This window comes from Cetorhinus maximus, chromosome 3, assembly GCF_964194155.1.
Source record: "Cetorhinus maximus chromosome 3, sCetMax3.hap1.1, whole genome shotgun sequence".
Classification (NCBI taxonomy): domain Eukaryota; kingdom Metazoa; phylum Chordata; class Chondrichthyes; order Lamniformes; family Cetorhinidae; genus Cetorhinus; species Cetorhinus maximus.
The window spans coordinates 168,207,056-168,230,565 of NC_135881.1; the positions used below are offsets into that span (position 1 = coordinate 168,207,056).

The 23,510-nt window shown below is 45.3% G+C and overlaps 1 protein-coding gene across 1 annotated transcript in view; it reads left to right on the forward strand.

Annotated features, from left to right (window-relative positions):
• Window positions 1-23,510, forward strand: part of scgn (secretagogin, EF-hand calcium binding protein) — a 67,212-nt gene that overhangs the window by 9,945 nt on the left and 33,757 nt on the right. The window contains exon 3 of the mRNA XM_078539238.1: window positions 6,413-6,505. Coding sequence (XP_078395364.1) covers window positions 6,413-6,505 — 93 coding nt within the window. The remainder of the gene's footprint in view (window positions 1-6,412; window positions 6,506-23,510) is intronic.

Genomic DNA, 23,510 nt, shown 5'->3' on the forward strand with positions numbered 1-23,510 from the left:
ACATCAGGGAATGGAAAGCAATTTGATGCAACTTCTCGCAATTTAACCCTCTAACACCTGGTGAATCTGCATTGAATCTGCACACATGCGCCCCAAGACCAATATCTTAAGCTGTAGTGTCCAAACTGGATGCAGCAATAAAGATAGTGACTTACCATATGCTTATGTATATTATGTATGTATACAAATACAATGTATATGTATCCATACATTTGTGCTAGTTAAGATCTAAATCCTTAGTTATTCTATGAGTCAATGCTTTTACCTCTGATCTTACATTCATCATATCATACCTTGTGAGTATTATTGTTGTTAAAAAGTACAGGTAAATTAGGGAGTAATTTTACAACTTCCTACTCCTGGGAGGGCATTGAGCTACATACCTGGATTTCTAACATGCGCTTCCAGCTGGCAAAACTTTATACCAGGAGTGTAAATCCATAAAGTTTACCATTCAGAGTCTGCTTCTTTCCATATAATCTGTGGAATGGCATGAGAACTTCAGTAGTTATGTATTTTATACACAAGAATTTGAGGAATTGCTTGATGTTGAGTAGGATTAGAGTAAATGATCTGGTTCTAATTCTGATAAAACTAAAATAAAATCTATTTCATAACTGAAATTATGGCAGCACTATTTATCCCTGATTCCAAGTCACACAGGAGAGTGGATAAATCTCTCTCTGCAAACAATGCATGACTGATCCCAGTAGGTCATCATAACTTTCATGAATTTGGGTGTAAGCTAGCTGCCAGCTTCAGCCTGACTACTTCAGTGACTGCACTATATTGGCAAGCACAATTTCCTTCCCTAAAGACCATTTGTGAACCAGTTGGCTTTTTACAACAATCTAGCAACTTTATGGTCACTTTCTTTTCAAAGCATCAAATGTTATTTATTTGTTCAACCTTCAGTATCAAAGATAGCAGAATATTGTCTCATTTGTTTGAAGTGAGTTCTTTGATGAATGATGAGACCTATATTTTATTTGAGGTGAGCATCTGCAGACAAGTAACAGAAGGGAGCTGCATCAGGGAATATTTTATCCCACTCAGTCATTGAGAGATGTCATAGCAAACCCATTCGCTACACCTGACATCCACAACTACACTTTCCAGCAGGAGATAGCAACCAAGGAGAAATTGAAGGACTTACACTTCCTCCCTAGCTCAGGAATATTCAAGCCAGCTGTAATGCCTGTATCGCAACCTTGACCCTGATCAGCTAACTCAACACAGAATTTGGCCTCTTCCTCATTTGAATGCCTCACTGGACAGTGATTTTCCCAGCTGAACCATCAGTGAAGCTCTGTACTCCTGTATTTATTTAAGATGCCAGAAGGGTTCCAGTGCTGTAAACCATAAAAGAAGCTGTCTCGGGTTACAATTGTCCAAGCCTGTGTCTTCCAACTAGTGTTACAGCTCTGAACAGATGACAAAAAAGTGATCACTTTTGTAAATCTACTTTGACTTTATTCGTTGTTCTATTTTGCTGTTGAAATGTTGCTGCTTGTTGGTACTTTCAGTTGTTGCTGGTGACTTTGCCTTTATAACCACATGATTTTTTTCATGACTGGAACATCCAGTATGGGGCAATTGAGAAGAAGACTCAACATTTAACCGGAAACTATTTTTTTTTTACAAATGCATAGTGTTACATACATATGACTATGTCCAGTGTATAAGATGCATATTTAAAAGTGTAAAACACGAATGCTACATGTGCTCCTGGTGCAACAAAGAGCTAGAAAAGTACACTTTCTGTTCAGCACCATTCACTTCCTTATCTTCAGCACCAAGTCCCAATTCTTCACCTCAACCCCCACACCCCCCCCACCCACCCCACTAAAAGGACAGACGTTTGAGTTGTTACCAAAAACATAGGCGCTTAGACTGTTAATTTTTAATGTTACTGAAAAGTAGTGTGATTTATGGAAAATGGGAATGAAAATCATTTTCAATTGGTAAGAATAATCTAAACTTCAATTTTTCAAGTGGCCACAGGGGATAGAAAAAAATCTGTTCTGTTGTTTTATTCAAAAGATGGCAATGACAATGTAAGTTGAGTTACAAAAGTTAAATACACAGCTATAAGTTCTGTGTTTGCCAGTTTGCTAATTGGTGATTGTGGCGGGTAAGACAGAGTACACTTAGGAAAATCATGCTGCGGGAGCGACTTTTTAAAGGCAAGTGATGCAACGAGCAAGATACCTACTTAAAGCTAAAGAGAAAGATTGAACACCATAACTGAGTTTCATGGCAAAAGCTGCAAGGAAGAGCAAAACAATCACCAATAACAATACCTGAGCACTGCAGCAGAAGGTTAGCGGGAAGTTTATATGAAATTCCAAGAGGAGAAATAGGAGATCAGGATAGCGGTGTTGAGCTTGCTATAAACATGCCTTTAAAGTATCCATTATATATTCATTTATAGGTTTCCCTATGAAGGCCATGAGGAGATCCCATGAGCTAATAAGGTTTCTGTCCGTTTCATCAACTTTCTGGATTTTTCGCAATCTATTAACTTATTGGCATCTTACATGTGTAGTGTTTTTGACAATGTTAGTGCTGTTTAATTTGGGGAGCTTATACTGCCTTTCTAATGTTAGGATGGTGGGATTCTCAGCAACACATCAATATTTTCGAAGAAGGTTCCTCATTTAAAAGAGCTTGAAAAATCGCTGCTTTCATTCTGAACCCTGACCTCAGGGACAGAAAGTGCTGAAAATTGTCCAACAGGTCAGGCAGCAGTTGTGAAGAGAGAAAAAGAGCATTAACATTTCAGGTCACTGGCCTTACATCAGTTAGAGACGTGTAATTGGTTTGAAGCAAGTACAGAGGCAGGGAAATAGGTGGAGAAGCAAAGGGGGTAGGTCTGTGATAGGGTGGAGGGCAGGAAAATGACAAAGGGGATCATGTTGCAAAGTTCCCATTGGAGAATAAATGCAAACACAGCTGATTGGGTTGAATGGCCTGTTTTATGTTGTAATCTCTCTCTCCCCCTCTCTCTATGTATTTTTATGTATACTTGTGCCCAGTATGCCTGACAAAAGCACTTCTTTTATATGTTGTTTGTGGCTTCTGATATCAGCAGCACTATTTAATTTATATTGCTGGTTTACTATAAGTTTGCACTTTAACTAAAAGTTAAACAAGTTAAGAAATATAGTGGGGGTGGTGGTGGGGGGGATGGGGGGGGGGGGGTGAGTTTTAACAGAGCCTGTGCTCCCGCCACCTAGCTTAAAAGTCAGGGGAAAACCCACCTCCACTTGGCGAGGTCATCCAAGCCAATTTTACAGTTATTGGTGCATAAATTTTCTTGGGGTGAGACTAGCCCCCTCCCCCGGCCTACTGGGGATAAAGTGCAGCCGCCGGGAGCTGCTGGTCAGTAAATGACTGGCAGCTCTTTAACCCCAGCAGCACCACTGGGAGAGGTGGCCTCTCCAGGGATTACAGGCAATCCCCAACAAAGCAGAACCAAGGAGCAGGATACCCAGTTAAGCCTGGGGTTTCGCCAGGGCCAGGCTGGCAGACCCCAGCAGGGGTCAGGTTTGCAGGGCTGTTGGGGGGGGAACTATGTGGGGAGGGGGAAAATGCCTTGGAATGGTCCTGCATTGGATACAGGGTGCACAAGCAGGGGCGCCCCCACTAGCCAGCAACAAGGCTACCAGGCTTAGCCTTGTCACTTTGCCCAAGCAGCAGTGGGTAGGTGATGGGTACTGTGCTACCACTGTGGCCTTCAATTTTACACACCTCCACCGCCACATACCACCCATAGAGACATAGAAGTGTTCAGATACCGCTTCTCCTTAGGCAGTCTCTCAGGATTGAGATTGACTTGCTGCCGCTCCAGTACAGTGGGCTCTGAGATGGCCGGTGAGTTCAATGCAAGACCTGCAGACCCGGCCACAAGTAGGCCAGGTGGTGCTTAAAGGGTCGGGCAGATGAGGTGTTTGGAGGTTTGCACGCTACCTCAGGTGCCTCCGCTTCCCCTCTGCATGCTCCCAAATCTCTTGATTTGTTGACAGATTCTCGGTTGAGGAGTTATTCAAAATGTTTTCTCCAGCGGGCATTGACTGGTTCCCTGTCTTTGGTGAACTCTCCTCCATGTTTTGCTCTCAGGCGGGTGGGCCCTTGAGTGTTTGGGCTATAGACTGACTTGACAGTGATAGAGAAACCGTGCACGTTGTTACTGTCCATAAGTTGTTGATTTCCCACACTCTTTCTACCCACAATTTGTTATGTCGCGGGCTTTATGCTGTACCACTGCCTTCAGGTGCCTGTAGGACTGCTGTTTTTCTCTTGAGGTTTTATTGAAGTTTTCAATCTGCAAAAGCTTTGCACTTACAGTTGCTTAGATCCTGTATCTTTTGGTCATTTTTGTCAAATCAGTCATAGTGTTTCCTGATAGATAGACCAAGGATCCCTTCACAGGTGCCTGTTATGGTGGACTTTAGGGTCAGCTAGGCACTATGTGCACACCGTAGCTCCTGGTAGCTAGAGGTTGAGAGGTTGGCACTGAGCTGCTGATGGAGAAGGGCCGCCTTGGTGGTATCTTTGAAACCTTTGGTGTTAGTTATCTTGCAGCGTTGCTTCTGTTGCCTCTGCTGTTTGGAGCTAGGCTGATGGAGATGTTCGATTGGTGCAGCAGTCATCAGTACCTGTCATGGTGTGGGGACATGTGAACATTTCTGTGGTCCCTTGCTCAAACAATGATGTAGTCAATCGAGAGTCAGTGTTTGGACGATGGGTGTTGCCATGAGGCCTTGTGCTTGTCCTGTTGGTGGAACAGCGTGTCAGTTATGACAAGGTCATGTTCCAGACATTTCGCCAGGAGAAGGATTCCATTGGAATTTGTTTTCCCTACTCTTTCCTTGCCTATCCGTGCTTCCCGACTCTGTTGAGATCTCTGAGGAGGATCAGTTTGTTGTCTATACTCAATCTAAGGTTTGCTTACGGTCAGTGTAGAATTCCTTCTTTGCCTTGTCTGTTGCCTCAAATATAGGAGTGTATGTGCTGATGACAGTGGCATGCTGATTAAATGAAAGGTGAACCAGGCAGTCATGAAGCGCTCACCTATCCCACAGGGGTAATCACTGGGCACCAGACAAGCTCATTTTTGATGACAAAGCCCACCCTATGAAGGCATGAAGGCCCTCCCAGAAAAAGGTGTACCAACGCCTTGTTGGCCTTCTGCGCATTGTGACTCATTTAGGGCAGCAATGTCAATGTCAAGGTACCTGAGGTCCTCGAGCTGAGATGGCAGCTCAGGTCTGTCCCTATTGGGGTTGTCCACAAGGGTCCTGACGTTCCAGGTCCCAGACTTCACTTTGACAAGTGGAAGATGCCTGTGCGTGGTTTATTTTTTAACATGGGGTGGCCATTGCACACCGACCACCACATGGTCTTGACAGAGCAGGACCTTGGTCCAGTGGCAAGGGGCATTCCGAGATGATTGGAGCCAGGATCTACTGTGAGATATTAGCTCAGTCTGTGCGTGATCACACGTGGGTGCATATTTGACCTGTGGCCAGGATAGGCTGAAGCTGAAACATCCACAAACATTCACTCCCTCCACCACTGATGCACAGTAGCAGCAGTGTGTAATATCTACAAGATGCACTGCAGGAATTCACCAAGGCTCCTTAGGCAACATCTTCCAAGCCCATGACTGCAAACATTTAGAAGGACAAGGGTATCAGATAGATGGGAACACCACCACCTGGAAGTTCCTCTCCAAGTCACCCACCATCCTGACTTGGAAATATATTGGCGTTCCTTCACTGTCACTGGATCAAAATCCTGGAACTCCCTTCCTAACAGCACTATGGATGTACCTACACCACATGGACTGCAGCAGTTCAGGAAGGCAGCTCACCACCACCTTCTCAAGGGCAACGAGGGATGGGTAATAAATATTGGCCCAGCCAGTGAAGCCCACATCCCATGAATGAATTAAAAAAAGCACAGTCAAACCAGTAACCAAAGGCTCAGCAGGAGATGAGGACAGGCTTTCAGTCATTGCAGTAGTGTAGGCTGACGCACCAAGGAGAATCACCAAGGAGAATTCACTGTATAACAGCCAAACTGTGAAACTGCTACCTGTTCATGGCAAAAATCATAGGAATTTCATTCATGTGTGACGGTTAGAATTATTTAGTTTGGAATATGTCACACTGTATCAGGGTGAAGAGAACTGATGTTAATGTGTTAGGATAAATAGTTATCTGAAGAATTAGACACATTCGATACACTGGCACTGAAGTGCATGGCTCAAAGGGTGATAGCAATTGTTGTGATGTCCGCAGAGCCTCAATTAATTAGCAGCCAGTTGGCAAATCATGCGTGAGTGGGCTTATAGATATGGATTGAATTCTCACACCACTGTGTTTATCCCACTTGGCTTTCGCAGGACGACCTGAGTGCTGGAAAGGTCCAGAAAATGAAAGAGCGATTTATGTCGGCGTATGACATCACTGCTGATGGAAGGCTGCAAATCCAGGAGGTAACCACTAGCTCTAGCTGTGTGCACAGGGCAAGTCATGCAGCTAAGTTACGAGGACCGGTTGTATTCCAAACAAAATAAATGAGTTAACGGCACACATAGAGGTTAATGATATCATCTTATAGCCATTACGGAGACATGGTTTCAAGGATAGGTGGGAACACCACCACCTGGAAGTTCCTCTCCAAGTCACCCACCATCCTGACTTGGAAATATATTGCCGTCCCTTCACTGTCACTGGGTCAACTAAATATTCAGGGGTATGTGACTTTTTGAAAGGACAGGCAGGGAGGAAAGGGTGGTGGGGTAGCTTTGTTAGTACGAGATGGAATAAGTACAAAAGCAAGAAATGGTCTTGGATCGGAAGATGTAGAATCCATATGGGTGGAGGTAAGAAATAACAAGGGGAAGAAGACACTGGTGGTAGTAGTCTAAAGGCCCCCTAATAGTAGCTACACTGTAGGATAGAGAATAAATCATGAGATAATGAGGGCATGTAAAAAGGCAGTACATTAATCATGGGTGACTGTAATCTTCTTGTAAATTGTGCAAATCAAATTGGCAGAGGCAGCCATGGGAAGAATTCATAGAGTGAATTCGGGACAGTTTCCTAGAACAAAATGTTGTAGATCCAACCAGGGATCAGGCTATTTTGGATCTGGTAATGTGTAATGAGGCATGTTTAATAAATGATCTCAGAATAAAAGATCCCCTAGGAAACAGTGACCAACATTGTTGAATTTAGCATTCAGTTTGAGAGTGAGAGTGAGAAACTTGGGTCCGAAACAACTGTGCTAAACTTAAATAAGGGTAATTACAAAGGAATGAGGTCAGAGTTGGATGGAGTGGACTGGGAAAGGAGTTTAGCAGGCAAGATGGCTGATGAACAATGGCAGGCATTTAAGAAGATAGTTTATGACTCACAACAAAGATATATCCTAGTGAGGAAGAAGGATTCTAGGAAGAGAATAAGCTAACTATGGTTAACCAAGGAAGTTAAGGATAGTATCAAATTGAAAGAAAAAACATACGATGTGGTAGAGATTAGTGGTAAGCCAGAGGATTGGGCAAGTTTTAAAAACCAACAAAAGATGACCAAAAATCTAGTAAAGAGGGAGAAAATAAACTTTGAGGGTAAACTAGCAAGTAATATAAAAACAGACAGTAAGAGCTTCTTTAAATATATAAAAAGGAAGAGAGAGGCCAAAGTGAACATAGACCCCTTAGAGAATGAGGCTGGGGAAATAATAATGGGGAACCAGAAAATGGCAGAGGAGTTGAATAAATAATTTGCATCAGTCTTCACAGTAGAAGACAGTGATAGCTTTCCAAAAATACTAAATAATCAAGGGGCAAAAGGGAGGGGGGTAGAGGAAACAAATACAATAACTATCACTAGAGAAAAGGTACTAGGAAAACTAATGGGGCTAAAGGCCGAGAAGTCCCCTGGACCTGATGGGTTGCATCCTAGGATATTAAAAGAAGTAGCGACAGAGATAGTGGATGCACTGGTTGTAATCTTCCAAGAATCCTTAGACTCTGGAAAAGTCCCAAAGGATTGGAAAACTGCCAATGTAACACCCTTACTCAAAAAGGGAGGGAGACAAAACACAGGTAACTATAGGCCAGTTAGCTTAACATCCATCGTTGGGAAAATATTAGAGTCTATGCTAGAGTCTCTGTAATAACAGAGCATGTAGAAATGCATAATATAATCAAGCAGGGTCAGCCTGGCTTCACGAAGGGGAAATTATGCCTGACAAATTTATTCGAATTCTTTGAGAAGGTAACAAACAAGATAGATAAAAGAGAACCAGTAGATGTAATATATTTGGATTTCCAAAAGTTGTTCGATAAGGTACCGCACAAAAGGCTACTTAATAATTTAAGAGCCCATGATGTTGGTGTAGTGTACTGGCATGGATAGAGGATTGGCTAACTAATAGAAGACAGAGTTGGGATAAGGGGGACATTTTCAGGATGGCAACCTGTAATTAGTGGAGTGCTCAGGGATCAGTGCAGGGGCCACAGTTATTTACAATACTGGGATGAGGGAAGTGAATGTACTATCGCCAAGTTTGCGGATGACACAAAAATAGGTGGGAAGGCAAACGGTGAGGGGGACACAAAGAGTCTACAGAGGATATAGGCAGGTTAAGTGAGTGGGCAAAAACTTGGCAGATGGAATATAATGTGAGGTTATGCACTTTGGCAGGAAGAATAGGTGCTGAATATTATTTAAATGAAGAAAAACTTACAGAAAGCTGTGGCACAGAGGGATTTGGGAGCCCTTTTGCATGAATTCCAAAAAACTAGGATACAAGTTCAGCAGGTAACAGGGAAGGCGGATGGAGTGTTGGCCTTTATTTCAAAGGGAATGGAGTATAAAAATTGGGTAGTCTTGCACTAGTTAGACCACTCCCAGAATACTGTGAACAGTTTTGGTCCCCTTATCTAAGGAAAGATATAATGGCATTGGAGGCAGCCCAGAGAAGGTTCACTAGGTTGACCCCAGGTATGGAGGGATTTTCTTATGAGGAGAGGTTGAGTAGGTTGGGCCTGTACTCATTGGAGTTTAGAAGATTGAGAGGCGACCTTATTGAACCGTTTAAGATTCTTAGGGGGCATGACAGGGTCGATGCTGAGAGGTTGTTTCCTCTTGTGAGAGGCTAGGACCAGAGGGCATAATCTCAGAGTAAGGGGGCGCCCATTTAAGACAGAGATGAGAAATAATTTTTTTCTCTGAGGATAGTGAATCTGTGAAATTCTTTACTGTAGAGGCTGGGTCATTAAATATATTCAAGGCTGAGATAGATAGATTTTTAATCAGTAAGGGAATTAAGGGTTATAGGGAAAAGGTAGGAAAGTGGAGCCGAGGATTATCAGATCAGCCGTGATCTCATTGAATGGCGAAGCAGACTCAGTGGGCCGAATGGCCTACTTCTACTCCTCTGTCTTATGGTCTTAAAGTTGCATACACTCGGTTCATATTTCCTTGAGTATAGAGGATTATGGGGTAATACAGTTTAGATGTTAAGAATGATTAAAGGAGTTGACAGGGTAAATATAGTGAGAAACTATTTCCGCTAGTGGTGGAGTTAGTGCCAGGGACGTAACCTTGAAGCTAGGCCCTTCAGGGGTGTTGTGAGAAGCACTCTTCACACCTAGCACTCCCCCGCCCACCAATCCCGGCCTACCCGCCCACAAGGCTGTTGAGGCTTGGTCAGTTGAAAATTTCAAAACAGATTGATAGATTTTTGTTGAACATATATTATAGGATATGGATCCAAGGCAGGTAAATGGAGTTCAGATGCAGATCTCAGTGAATCAAGGGCTGAATGACCTACTCCTGTTCTTATCTTCCTCAAGAAAGACTTTCACGATTGCCAGCCATTTCAGGAAATCGAGTCAATTGTAAAGAAACACAAGAAATTTCCATGTTTTTTGAATTTGTTTTACCATTTGAGTATGTTTTTAAATGGTGTTTATGACATGGTAAAGAATTTATCTAGGAGGAATTACCTGACAGACTGAGAGCGTTGAATTAACGTCAATAATGCAGTCATTCAGTTTGGGTGCTTCAGGAACTTGCCTTGAGTGTGCCAATCACATAATTTCAGCAGATTTATATGAAAACATCTGGCAAGCTCCTAAACATCATGCCCTTGGTAGCAGCTGCTAAATTTCCATTAGGTACAGGATTGTCAAAATTGACAGAATCACAGAAGCCAGCAGGCTGGGAACATAAAGAGCAGATATTGTTAAATTGGAAATGGTGAAGAGAATACCTTTCTTAACAGAGTGTGATCTAGACCAGCTTAGTCAGTGTTCAACTGAAAAAAAAATCAACTTCATACCAGAGCATTTTCACACAAAACATTTATTTTTAAATAGGGCATGTTAATAGTCATGCAGCTAAGTTATGAGGACAGGTTGCGTACACTCAGTTTGTATTTCCTTGAGTATAAAGGATTATGGGGTAATACAGGAACATTGGAATAGATGTCAGTCATTCAACCCCTTGAGCCAATTCCACCAATCAATTACACTTGGCTTGCGCAACCTTTTTGTGTGGGGACCATATTTCAATTTTTTCTCACTCAAGGGGCCGAAGAGCAAATTTCAGAAAGATAAGGGGCCTGAGCTTCCTTGGAATGCAGTCATTCAGTTTGGGTGCTTCAGGAACTTGCCTTGAGTGTGCTAATCACATAATTTCAGCAGACTTATATGAAGACATCTGGCGAGCTCCTATCCAGAGTTGGATTGCCACTCTGCTCCTAGGGGGGAATTTTCCATGCCCGTTGGTGTTGGGCGTATTTGATGGCATGAGCGGACACTATGGCAGTGTCAAGAATATATAATAATGTCTATAATGCCATTGGAAATTATTTTTAAATAGAGTTTAGTGGTGTCTGTGTCTATGTGTGTGCGCCTTAATTGGATTAAAGCCATCTGATCTAGAGGCTTTGATGTATAGAAGAGAAGTGGGTTTGAAATGGTAATTAGGTAAACATAGGGAAGTTACACAGTGAAGTGAAAAGGGGGCAATTTGCGTTTTTAACTAAACCATTCAAAAGAATGGGTGAAATATTGCACCTAGCCAGAAGAAGCCAAACAATGATTTTTTCCCCCAAAGCTTACTAATAAAATTGGTGCTATGAAAGGGGTTTTATTGTTAGAAGAGGTAAAAATAACCTAGAGATACAATGAGAATTTGCATTCAAAGAGGAAAATATGTATAAAGGAAGATAAAGGCTATTGGTAAAATAAGAGGGATTCTAAAATCTAAAGCCTCATGCCGCTGTCTGCAAGGGCCCAGAGCTGAAAGAAACTCATTTTGAATTCGACTGCCCAGGGTGTGCTTTGCCAGGGGTCTGTTTAAATCTGAGTTTTACTGTTGCCTTAATGGCGGTGTAACTAGGAGTCAGATTAAATAGGGAATTTTTGTAGTAGTTATTGTAGTAATTTTGTAGACATATGTATATGCTTACAATCTTTTTTTGTATTAATAAATGTTTCATTTAGTTTTATAAAAACCTCTTGAGGCCACCTCTCTCGGTGGTCTTATTACTACTGAATTCAAAGCCTGCATCTCAAAACATACAAATTGCAAAATGGGTTTTGACAGTTGTTTCAAGTTTCCCTCTGGGATTTGAACAGCGCAGCCTTTACTATCGTCTGTGTCATAATGGGCAGGAAGGTCAAAAATTGGTTTCGTGACATAGTGAAGCCAGTTTGCAATCGTCTGCTCTACCCGTCAATGGCGGGCCGCATTTCCTGCCATCGGACGTCAGGAACTTCATTGTAATACATCTGCATATCATTATAAGCTCAGCCTACCAGAATCATCCCCCCATGTCGGATCATCCGAGCACGTTGGCGTGATTGCAGCCAATGTGTTTCACAACAGTATACACGAATGTGCACCCGGCGAGCTGCAGTTTGAGGGGAACTTGGAGGTGAGTGCAGAGTAACGTTGTGCAGCGCTCACCAGGGTCACCTGTTGGACTTCAAGGTTGAGGCATTGGGCATTCAGGTGAGGGCATAGGCTAGTTATTTTTTCCCAGCTGGCTGACAGTGCTGTGCTGGGACAAGGGCTGCCCTGAAGTTGATGGTAGTGCACAATCACGTGTGGGGATGGAGTGAAGCGGCCACGCATAAGGGAAACCTTGTATAAAGTCACCATTCCTCCACAGCTGAACCAGTTCAGGCACAGCCACATTGATGTGATTGGAGTCGGGCCTCTAGCTTATCTGCCCAGTCAAGCAACGCAGAGGCATCAAAGTGCCACCAAGTACTCCAGAGCTTTTCACCCCTTGGGCGCAGACTGCAAACTGATGAGCGTTTTAGTGGACTGCAGAACAACTGGACAACTGGGCATGATGTATGATCTCCTTGCTAAAGCTGGCCATGGAGCAGTCACTGGTGAAGGCACTCACAGCCCCTTGCTGTGTCAGCATCCTAGTTTGGACCAGTCTCCCCTGATGGTTCAAGCTAACAGTGCAGCCTTGCAGTGCGGGTTAGGAGAATGCCTGTGCCTGAGCTGAGAGCACAGCATGCAGTCCAGTGGGTGAAACTGCCGCCATTTGTTCAGGTGGAGTGGGGCAGAGGTGTTCGGGGTTTCGGGCAGCCATGCATCGCACTAATCTCTGGCCATCCAAGTGGTGGCCAGTACTCTCTGGGATGCGTTAAGCGGCCTTCAGACTTAACCAAGAGAGGTTCTTAGGACACCCAAGCTAACCCATGTGCCTCTCTCTTTCATCCTGCAGGAGGAGCACATCAGGAGCATGGAGCCTGGTGACCAAGCTGTAGGCCTCATGGCTTACAGAGAGCGGAGACAAAGCAGAAGAGGGCGACACAATGTCAAGAATATATAATAATGCCTGACTGGGCAGAGGGAGGAGCAGCACCCTCAGGAAGAAGGGGTGGCTGAGGCCCCTGAGCACACTGATGAAGAGGCACAGCGAGCAATCGCTGGTCGGCGCCTAGCGACACCCAGGGTCCAAGTCGCCGAAGACTGCACATGTCTAGGGAACTGGTCGGTCGCATCTGCTGCCTGCAGCAAATGCAGGTTACAATCTTCAGCCAGAAGTGCTGAGTGGATGATCCATCTCGCCCTCCTCCAGAGGTCCCCAGCATCACAGATACCGGTCTTCAACCAATTCAATTCACTCCACTTCTTATCAAGAAACGGCTGAAGGCTCTGGGCCCTGACAATATTCCGGCAATAGTACTGAAGACTTGTGCTCCAGAACTTGCTGCACCCCTAGCCAAGCTGTTGCAGTACAGCCACAACACTGGCATCTACCCAACTATGTGGAAAATTGCCCAGGTATGTCCTGTACACAAAAAGCAAGACAAATCCAACCTAGCCAATTACCACCCATTAGTCTTCTCTCAATCATCAGTGAGTTAATGGAAGGGATCATCGACAGTGTTATCAAGCGACCCATGCTTAGCAATAATCTGTTCACTGACACCCAGTTTGGGTTCCACTAGGGCCACTCCACTCCTGACCTCATTGCAGCCTTGGCTCAAACATGGACAAGAGAGCTGAACCCCCGAGGTGAGGTGAGAGCGACTGCCCTTGACATCAAGGCTGCATTTGACCGAGTGTGGTATCAAGGAGCCCTAGCAAGACTGGAGTCAATGGGAATCGGGGGGAAAACTCTCCACTGGTTGGAGTCATACCTAGCACAAAGGAAGATGGAAGATGTGGTTGTTGGAGGTCAGTCATCTCAGCTCCAGGACATCACCGCAGGAGTTCCTCAGGGTAGTGACCTCGGCCCAACCATCTTCAGCTCCCTCCTTAACAGCACTGTGGGTGTACCTACACCACATGGACTGCAGCGGTTCAAGAAGGCAGCTCACCACCACCTTCTCAAGGGCAATTTGGAATGGGCAATAAATGCTGGCCTAACCAGTGACGCCCACATCCCGTGAATGAATAAAAAAAAACCTGAGGAGTGCAGCAGACATCGCTTCCTGATGTTCCCGAGCTTGCATTTGCAGCTCCAACAACTGAGGTATGACTGAGTCCAGAGGCTCGTCATCTGACTTGGACGCAGCAGATCTCTGGCTTCCAACAGTCCTCCGAGTGCCAGAAACCTGGGAAGTCCCTGCTGTCACCTGCGATGGGCTCACCAGATCCCAAGGCTACTCGAGAACTAGGTCCCAACAAGATGTGTGTCTCTCCACAGATGGAGGGTGTGGATGAGCACTCTGATGGGTCTTCAGTGAGGGTGCTTTCAGATTCTTCTTCCAACATGTTGTCAGGGCTTGATTGGAGGCCCTGGGTCATGGGCTCCACTGGCTGTTACCTAGATGTGCGAAAGCAACGAGAGATAATTAGTGTATGGCAGTGGCCTGTGAAAGAGGACACATCACTCACAGCATGGTTATCTGATGGATGTTGCACTGCTGGATCTTCACTTGGTAGGCACCGCTGACCTCACCGTCAGCACAGGAATGGTCCAGATCTTTACCGGCCAGCTATATGTCTCTACTTTCAAAGTCCGTGAGGACCTTGATTTCAGGCATTCCTCTACCATTCTGCGACCTCTCCCTCTTGCTGTGTGCTAGCTTGCCCTGCATGAAAACAAATGGAGAGAGTGTAAGCAGTATGTCTGCCAGGCCAGATGATAAGTATGCTTGGCGTGTGTGGGTGGTCCCATGGATGGGATAAGGATAATGACGGTGTGTGTGAGAGAGTGAATGGTGATGTCCCTTGCACTGGCAGAGAGTGAGGGTCCCGTGGATGTGTGATGGGTTTGTGAGTGTGTGAGTTGAGTGATGAGAAGAGTGACTTACCCTGGTGGAACAGAGGAGATAATTCGTCCTCTTCCTGCACTGGGTGGCTGTCCTCTTTTTTGCAGGGCATTGGTACTGACCACTACTGCCACCACCTCCCGTGCTGGATTGGTGATGTTGCTGCCCCTCCTGCAGCCAGAGCGGGTGTAGAGGCACTCAAGGGACGTGTCACTAAACCTGGGGCTGCAGCCTTCTCACCTTTCAGGGCCATGTCAGCTTTGCAGCAGTTCTGGGCTGGAAGCACTGAAAGGTGTATGTGCGGTTGCACTTTAAATATGGCTCCCAGCGTAATGAAATGACGAGGTGACGGCATGGCAGGCAAATCCAACGCTGCCTGCCATCAAAATGGTGTGTTTCCCGGGAATGCATGATCAATGAGGTGGGATTGGGATGATACGACGTGAAAAGCCGCCAATGCACCCGGCGGATAAAACGTTCTTTTTCCCTGCCCGCTTTCGCACTTAATTCAAACCTGGGACGATTCCGCCCCTAGTGTTTTTCCTGAATTTTTTTTCAATTCTGTCTCGCCTGACCTTCTATCTCAGGCCAGGCAAGGTCTGCGCAGTGCAGCGCGTACCCGGGGCCTAGTGCCGAGGGCAGCTCCGTTGAATGCAAAGAGGCTATGTCCCTTTTTTTTTAATGGCACTAGCTGCCATAAACCTTGTAAGATGAAGGCCCCAGCCAAGATTAAAGGTCCTTGACAAGCCAGGGAGAAGCTAAGTGTCGAAGGCAGGCTACTCCAATGTACGACCTGCAGGCGGATGCGGCCCACGAAACCCCTGTATGTGGCCCCCGGAGACGGTTTTCAAAATGCTGGTCAAACAGGTAAGTTTTAATGGAAGGTTCTGCAGGAGCTGCTCCGACAATCACAGGCCCTTTCTCTCCCACTTTTGCTGCTGATAGGCTCACTTGTGAGCTCAAATGTAGGCCAGGCGACTGTGCGACAAGTTTGGCGGGCTGAGTCCAGAGGGCTTGGGGGCTGCAATGCAGCCATGCATTGGACAAGCCTGAATTAGATCATGGATGAATTTGTACCGTAACTCTGTTTACTAGCCTTGGGCCCAGGCTCTTTAATGCCTTTGCCTAACAAAAATACCTCAAACACAGTTTTGAAATTTTCCATTGACCTACTGACAGTTCAGCTTCTCATATTCCGTCCCTTCTGTTTCAATGCAGAGCAAGGAGGGAGGCTCAACATGTTTTCATGTTCCCCCTCGAGCTAGAAATTGAGAATTTAGTTTTGAGTCCTTTCACTTTAAGGGCTCTCATGTTATAGAAACTTGTAATTGAAATTGAGCTAAATATTTAATTTCAGGTAGAAATATGTTTTCAATGTTTATTTAATTAAGCAACCCAGTCCTGATACTTATAACAGCTTTACTATGTCCCCGGTTACATACATAAGAGATGCATGTTGAAAATACAGTGCCATTCCCCACTGCCCTTTTAAATCCCACTCGAAAGCTAGAGGTCAGCCTTGGTAACGACTCTGGTGCATATTTACATGTAGCCTTTCAAAATTCTGCTGTCTTTATCTCTACCTGTGTATGCAGCACAAACAATGTGGATGCTGGAAATCTGAAATTAAAACAGAAAATGCTAGAAATACTCAGCTGGTCAGGCAGTAGTTGTGGAGAGAAACAGAGTTAGCATTTCAGGTCAAGGATTTTTCATCAGAAGCAGGAAAAATTTAAAATGTAATAGGTTTTAAGCAGGTAAAAGGGGGAAGGGTGGGGATAAGAGCAAAAGGGAAGTACTGTGTTAAAGTGGAAGGCAAGAGAGGTTAAATGTCAAAAGGGTTGGCATGCAGGGCTAAAGGGGGTGGTAATGGGACATGTCTGGAGGAGGTATCAATGGCAGAATGATGAACAGCTGGCATCTGAAAGCAAACAAAATTGGAAAAACAAGAAAATAAAACAAAAACCTGCAAACACAAAAGAAACAAAATGAAGCAGAGTTTACATGGTCTGAAATTGTTGAACTCGATGTTGAGTCCAGAAGGCTGTGAAGTGCCTAATTAAAATTTGAGGTGTTGTTTTACAAGCTTGCGTTGAGCTTCATTGGAACACTGCTGGAGAGCGAGGACAACTAGGTCAGAATGAGACCAAGGTGGAGAATTAAAATGACAGACAACCCAAAGCTCAGAACCACACTTTCAGACTGAACAGAAGTGTTCCACGAACTGGTCACCCAATCTGAGTTTGATCTCCCCAGTGTGGAACAGACCGTATTATGAGCACTGAATACAATAAACTAAATTGAAAGAAGAATAGATAGATCACTATCACCTGGAAGGTGAGTTTGGAGCCTTGGATGGTGAGGAGAGACGAGGTGAAATGGCTGATCTCGCACCTCCTGCGTATTCATGGAAGGGTGCCATGGGAAGATGTTGAGGGTGATTGAGGAGTGGACCAGAGTATCGCGGAGGGAATGGTCCCTTCAAAATTCTGAAAGGAGAGGTGAGGGGAAGATGTGTTTGATGGAGGCATCATTCTGGAGGTGGCAGAAATTACACAGGATGATCTGTTGAATACAGCAGTTGGTGGGGTGTACGGTGAGAACATGGGGAACCCTATTATGCCTCCGGGAGGGAGGGGAAGGGATGAGAGCAGACATGTGGGAAATGGAATGGACACAGTCGCAGGCCATGTCAACCAAGTCCAGGATGGAGAATCCTCGGGTGAAGAGAAAGGAAGACTTATCAGCAGCACTGGTATGGAAAACTGCACCATTGGATCAGATGCGACAGAGAATCTGGTAAAATGGAATGGAGTCCTTATAGGAAACAGGGTGTGAGGAAGTGGAGCCGAGGTATCTGTGGGAGCCAGTGGGTTTAGCCTGAATTTTAGTTGATCGCCTATATCCGGAAATGGAAACCAAGAAGCCGAGGAAGGAAAGAGTTGGAGATGGATCATGTGAAGGTGAAAGAAGGGTGGAAATTGGAAGTAAAGGTGTTGAAATTTTCCAGTTCAAGTTGAGAGCAGGAAATGCCATCGATACAGCCATCAATATACCAGGAAAAGAGATGAGATGGGGTGAATGAGTAACACTGAAACAAGGAATGCTCCTCATATTCAACAAAAAAAACTAGGCATTGTTGAGACCCATGCAGGTACCCATAACAGATGTAGGTGAGAAGAGATGGGGCAGGGAAGAAAAAGTGGAGGTAAGATGGGAAGAAATCAGTTCAGTGGGGCAGGAACAAGCTGAAACCATGGGCCTACCAGGACAGTTCTATTTGTGGATTTTGGGAAGGAGGTAGAAGCGAGTCATTTAGGGTTTAAGGAATATTATGTTGGAGACCATGGAGGGAAGATCTCCAGAGGAGGTGAGGTCAGTGACATCCTGGAGATGATAGGTTGATGTATGGTGGTAGGGTCAAGGTCTGTGGGAGTATGAGGAAGTGTTGGAGAGTTGTCGTTTGGCCTTTCCAAGGTAGAGATTAGCTCACTACCATCACCCTTGTCAGAAGGTTTGATGGCAAGGCTAGGGTTGGACCTAAGAGAATGGGTTAAGGGCTAATGGATTTCTGGGCTCGCGGCTCATTATGTATTCTTCATTGAGAGCGGAGACATCATTAGAGTATTAAAACACCTGAACCCGAGGGAAAGCATTGCTTGATTGACAGCTCTTGCTCTCTGATCTCTGCTCTCAATTTCACAATGTTTATCTACACAAGATGAAAGGGTTTCAAGCACTTATAGTTTCAGCTATTGAAACTTTAAAGGGCCTGGATGATTGACACTTTTATTGGGCTGTAGTAAAAAAAAGAGTTTTTTTAAGAAAGTGAAATGTTATCAATGACTTTTTTTAAAGCTTTTTCTACACATTCTACTGTCACCATAGTGTTCATTGCTTCTATATAGTATATTGTGGGTGAATGGGCATGGAAGTTCCAAATCTTGGCATGTGAGGCTATAAATGGTGGGTTAAGGGGCATACCTTGACATGGGGGGTATGAGAGTCCAGAGGGGGTGGGTGTGAAAATACCTTGACATGAGGGGCCATAGGGGTTATTTAGGGCATACCTTAGCATGGGGTGTGCATGAGGGGCCAAAAGGGATGGAGGGGAGCATACCTTGGAAAGGGGGGTATAAGGAGGACTTTTTGAATTTACTTTTCAAAAGTTCCTCATGCAGATATGGTTCATGACATCACTGAGGTGCCGTGAACCACCTCATTGAAAACCTAGCCTGACTCTACAAAAATTGCAAAGGACTAGGACATGCCTATCCCCACGGCGGAGCCAGCAGGTCGGGAGTGCAGGGTGCGGGCACTCCTGAAAAACAGAAACCCCAGGAATAGAGTCAGGAGCCCTGGAATCAGATCCCAGCCGCCATTTTTAAAGGGATCCCCCAAGTCATCCTGACTCTATGAAAATCCAACCCATTAACTCTATTTCTCTCCACAGATGGTGGCAGACTTGTTGAATATTTCTGGGATTTTCTGTTTTTTACTTTAGCTTTCCAGCATCTGCAGGATTTTGCTTTTGTATTGGCACTACTATTAGTGATGTGTTTGCTTATTCCCCCAGATCATTTTCCTCCACTACCTCATTTAGGTTCTTCTTTTCCAAGTAATGTGTTGTCATCTTACTTTTCATGCCAAAATGTATTACCTTGTTCTTATCTGTGTTGAAATTTATTTGCTAATTATATGCCCATTCTGAAAGTTTTTAATATCTTGTCATTTCTTGCAGTTATTCTCAGAATTGACTATGCCCCAATCTAGCATTGCCCACAAGGATGGAAATTGTGCCATGCGCCGCCATATGAACACACTCGACCTGTCCCTCCAGCAGCACCGCCGCACCCTTTTTCAAAGCTGCACATGCCCCCAGTTTCATTTTATTCTTCGCCTCATCCGACGCCTCAACAAGAAACTTTGTCTCTTTCTTTCAGGTGCAAAGAAACACAAGCTCCAACAACTCATCGACACCAACACCCATCCAGGACCCTCCACCCCTGCCTGTCCCTCTGTCCCCATCCTGTCTTCCAATCCCAGCCCCGGCCGTGTATTCACCATATCCCCTGACCTTCCCCTCTCCGACGCTGAACGTTCAGTGCTCAGCAAAGGACTTAGTTTCATACCCTTATGTCCTCATCTCAATGAATTTCGGGCTCGGCACGATGCTGAACTCTTCTTCCACCGCCTTCGTCTCTGTGCTCACTTCTTTGGGCAGGAGTCCTCTCCCCGTTCAACGGATCCTTTTACCCACCTCCAATATTCTCCCTCCCTCCACCTGGACCCCTCCCTCTGGATTCTTACCTTCTCTTGATCTTTTCATTGATAACTGTCGGCGTGACATTAGTCGTCTCAATTTCTCTGCTCCTCTCACCCACTCTAACCTGTCTCTCTCTGAACTTGCTGCACTCCGTTCTCACAGGTCCAACCCTGACATTGTCACCAAACACGCTGACAAGGGTGGTGCAGTTGTTGTCTGGTGCACTGACCTCTACCTCAGAGGCTGAGCGTCAACTCTTCCTCCTACCTCTCCCTTGACCATGGCCCCACCACTGAACATCAAGCCATTGTTTCCAGGACTGTTACTGACCTCATCTCCTCTGGAGATCTTCCTTCCATAGCTTCCAACCTGATAGTCTCCCAACCTTGGACGGCCCGCTTCTACCTCCTACCCAAAATCCACAAACAGGACTGTCCCGGCAGACCAATCGTGTCAGCCTGTTCCTGCCCCACGGAACTCATTTCTTGCTATCTTGACTCCATTCTCTCTCCCCTTGTCCAGTCCCTTCCCACCTACATCCGTGATTCCTCTGACACCCTACATCATATCAACAATTTCCAGTTCCCTGGCCCTAACTGCCTCCTCTTCACCATGGACGTCCAATCCCTCTACACCTCCATCCCCCACCGGGATGGTCTAATGGCTCTCCGCTTCTTCCTTGAACAGAGGCCCGAACAATCCCCATCCACCACTACTCTCCTTCGTCTAGCTGAACTTGTTCTCACACTGAACAATTTCTCCTTAAACTCCTCTCACTTCCTCCAAATAAAAGGTGTGGCTATGGGTACCCGCATGGGCCCCAGCTATGCCTGTCTCTTTATGGGGCATGTGGAACATTCCTTGTTCCAGTCCTGCTCCGGCCCCCTCCCACAACTCTTTCTCCGGTACATGTATGATTACTTCGGTGCTGCTTCAAGCTCTCGTCTGGACCTGGAAAAATTTATTAATTTTGCTTCCAATTTCCACCCCTCCATCATTTTCACATGGTCCATCTCTGACACTTCCCTTCCCTTCCTTGACCTCTCTGTCTCAATTTCTGGTGATAGACTGTCCACCAATATCCATTAGAAGCCTACCGACTCCCACAGCTACCTCGACTACAGCTCCTCACACCCTGCTTCCTGTAAGGACTCCATCCCATTCTCTCAGTTCCTTCGCCTCCGTCGCATCTGTTCTGATGATGCCACTTTCAAAAACAGTTCCTCTGACATGTCCTCCTTCTTCCTTAACCGAGGTTTTCCACCTACAGTGGTTGACAGGGCCCTCAACCGTGTCCGGCCCATCTCCCACGCATCCGCCCTCACACCTTCTTCTTCCTCCCAGAAACATGATAGGGTCCCCCTTGTCCTCACTTATCACCCCACCAGCCTCCGCATTCAAAGGATCATCCTCCGCCATTTCCGTCAACTCCAGCATGATGCCACCACCAAACACATCTTCCCTTCACCCCCCCCGGCGGCATTCCGCAGGGATCGTTCCCTCTGGGACACCCTGGTCCACTCCTCCATCACCCCCTACACCTCAACCCCCTCCCAGGGCACCTGCGCATGCAACCGCAGAAGGTGCAACACCTGCCCCTTTACTTCCCCTCTCCTCACCGTCCAAGGGCCTAAACACTCTTTTCAAGTGAAGCAGCATTTCACTTGCACTTCCCTCAACTTAGTCTACTGCATTTGTTGCTCCCAATGCTGTTTTCTCTACATTGGAGAGACCAAACGCAGACTGGGTGACCGCTTTGCAGAACACCTTCGGTCTGTCCGCAAGCATTACCCAGACCTCCCTGTTGCTTGCCATTTCAACACTCCACGCTGCTCTCATGCCCACATATCCGTCCTTGGCTTGCTGCATTGTTCCAGTGAAGCTCAACGCAAACTGGAGGAACAGCACCTCATCTTCCGACTAGGCACTTTACAGCCTTCTGGACTGAATATTGAGTTCAACAATTTTAGATCATGAACTCTCTCCTCCATCCCCACCCCCTTTCTGATTTTTCCCCCTCCTTTTTGTTTTTTCCAATAATTTATATAGATTTTTCTTTTCCCACCTACTTCCACTATTTTTAAGTGTATTTCCATCCATTGCTTTATCTCTACCTTTTAGCCTATTTCGATCCCTTCCCCCAACCCCACCCCCACTAGGGCTAACTGTACCTTGCTCGTCCTGCTTTCTACCCTTAATTAGCACATTCCTTAGATAATATCACCACCTTCAACACCTCTTTGACCTTTTGTCTATGACATCTTTTGGTTACCTCCACCTATCACTGGCCCTCTATCCAGCTCCCCTTGTCCCCCCCCCCCCCCCCCCCCCCCCCCCACCTTAAACTAACTTATATTTCACTTCTTTTCTATTTTTACTTAGTTCTGTTGAAGGGTCATTCGGACTCGAAACGTTAACTGTGTTCCTCTCCACAGATGCTGCCAGACCTGCTGAGTTTTTCCAGGTATTTTTGTTTTTGTGATGGAAATTGTGTTTTTGATTTCAAAATCTAAATTGTTAAAATGAAAACATTGTGAACAACAGTGGCCCCAGCTCTGATCCTTGTAGGACCCCATTTTCTACCTCCTGTTATTCTGAATCATTACATTATACGCTCCGCTTTCTGACTTGCAGCCAGCTATCCTTTCTGCTACTTGGCTCCGGCTCACATCCTTTTGACTTCATCCGTTAGTCTGTTCCTTGATGGCTTTTTAATTTATAATATTACATCTACTACATCACTCTTGTCTGCTCTTTATGGACCTCTTCAAAGAATTCATTGATGTTTGTCTAATGAGGCTTTCCCTTTTGAAATCCATGCTGACTATTCATTATTGTGGTGTTGGTTTCTGGATGACTTTCTATTTTCTCAGCAGGGATTCCATTATTTCTCCTACTGCCAATGTTATGCTGCCTGATCTGTAGTTCCCTGGACATGAACTGCTTTAAATTTAAATATAATGTTAGCTATCTGCCATTCCCCTGGCACTACACCACTTTCTCAAAAATTATTAAGTAAGTATAATCGTGTCTCTGCTATCGCTTCTTTAGATTCTTTTAAAATGCAAAATGGGGCCATGAATGGGATTCACACAGTGCAGTGGGGTGACACCGTGTCACCTTAGTTAGGAGCTTTTAGAACCCACCTGACTCTCCCAGGATCATTGTGTGTAGATTCAATATATAGCAGATGTTTCATGTTATGCCTTTACACCATAAAGGGTCAGGTTACATTAAAGTGCCTTTAAGTGTCATTGAATACGAATGGAAATTGCCTATAACAGGACGTAACTGACGTTCTACTCGCTTTTAAACTTTCTTGTGCCTTGTGATCATATTGCATGCTTTGAAATTGCTGAGTGGAAACATGGGAATAAACATGATGGGCAGAATCATACCATCCCCGCAGAGATGAATTTGGAGGTGGGGAGGGCACGTCAGTGCAGTTCCCCCAATGTGTCCCCTCTTCCA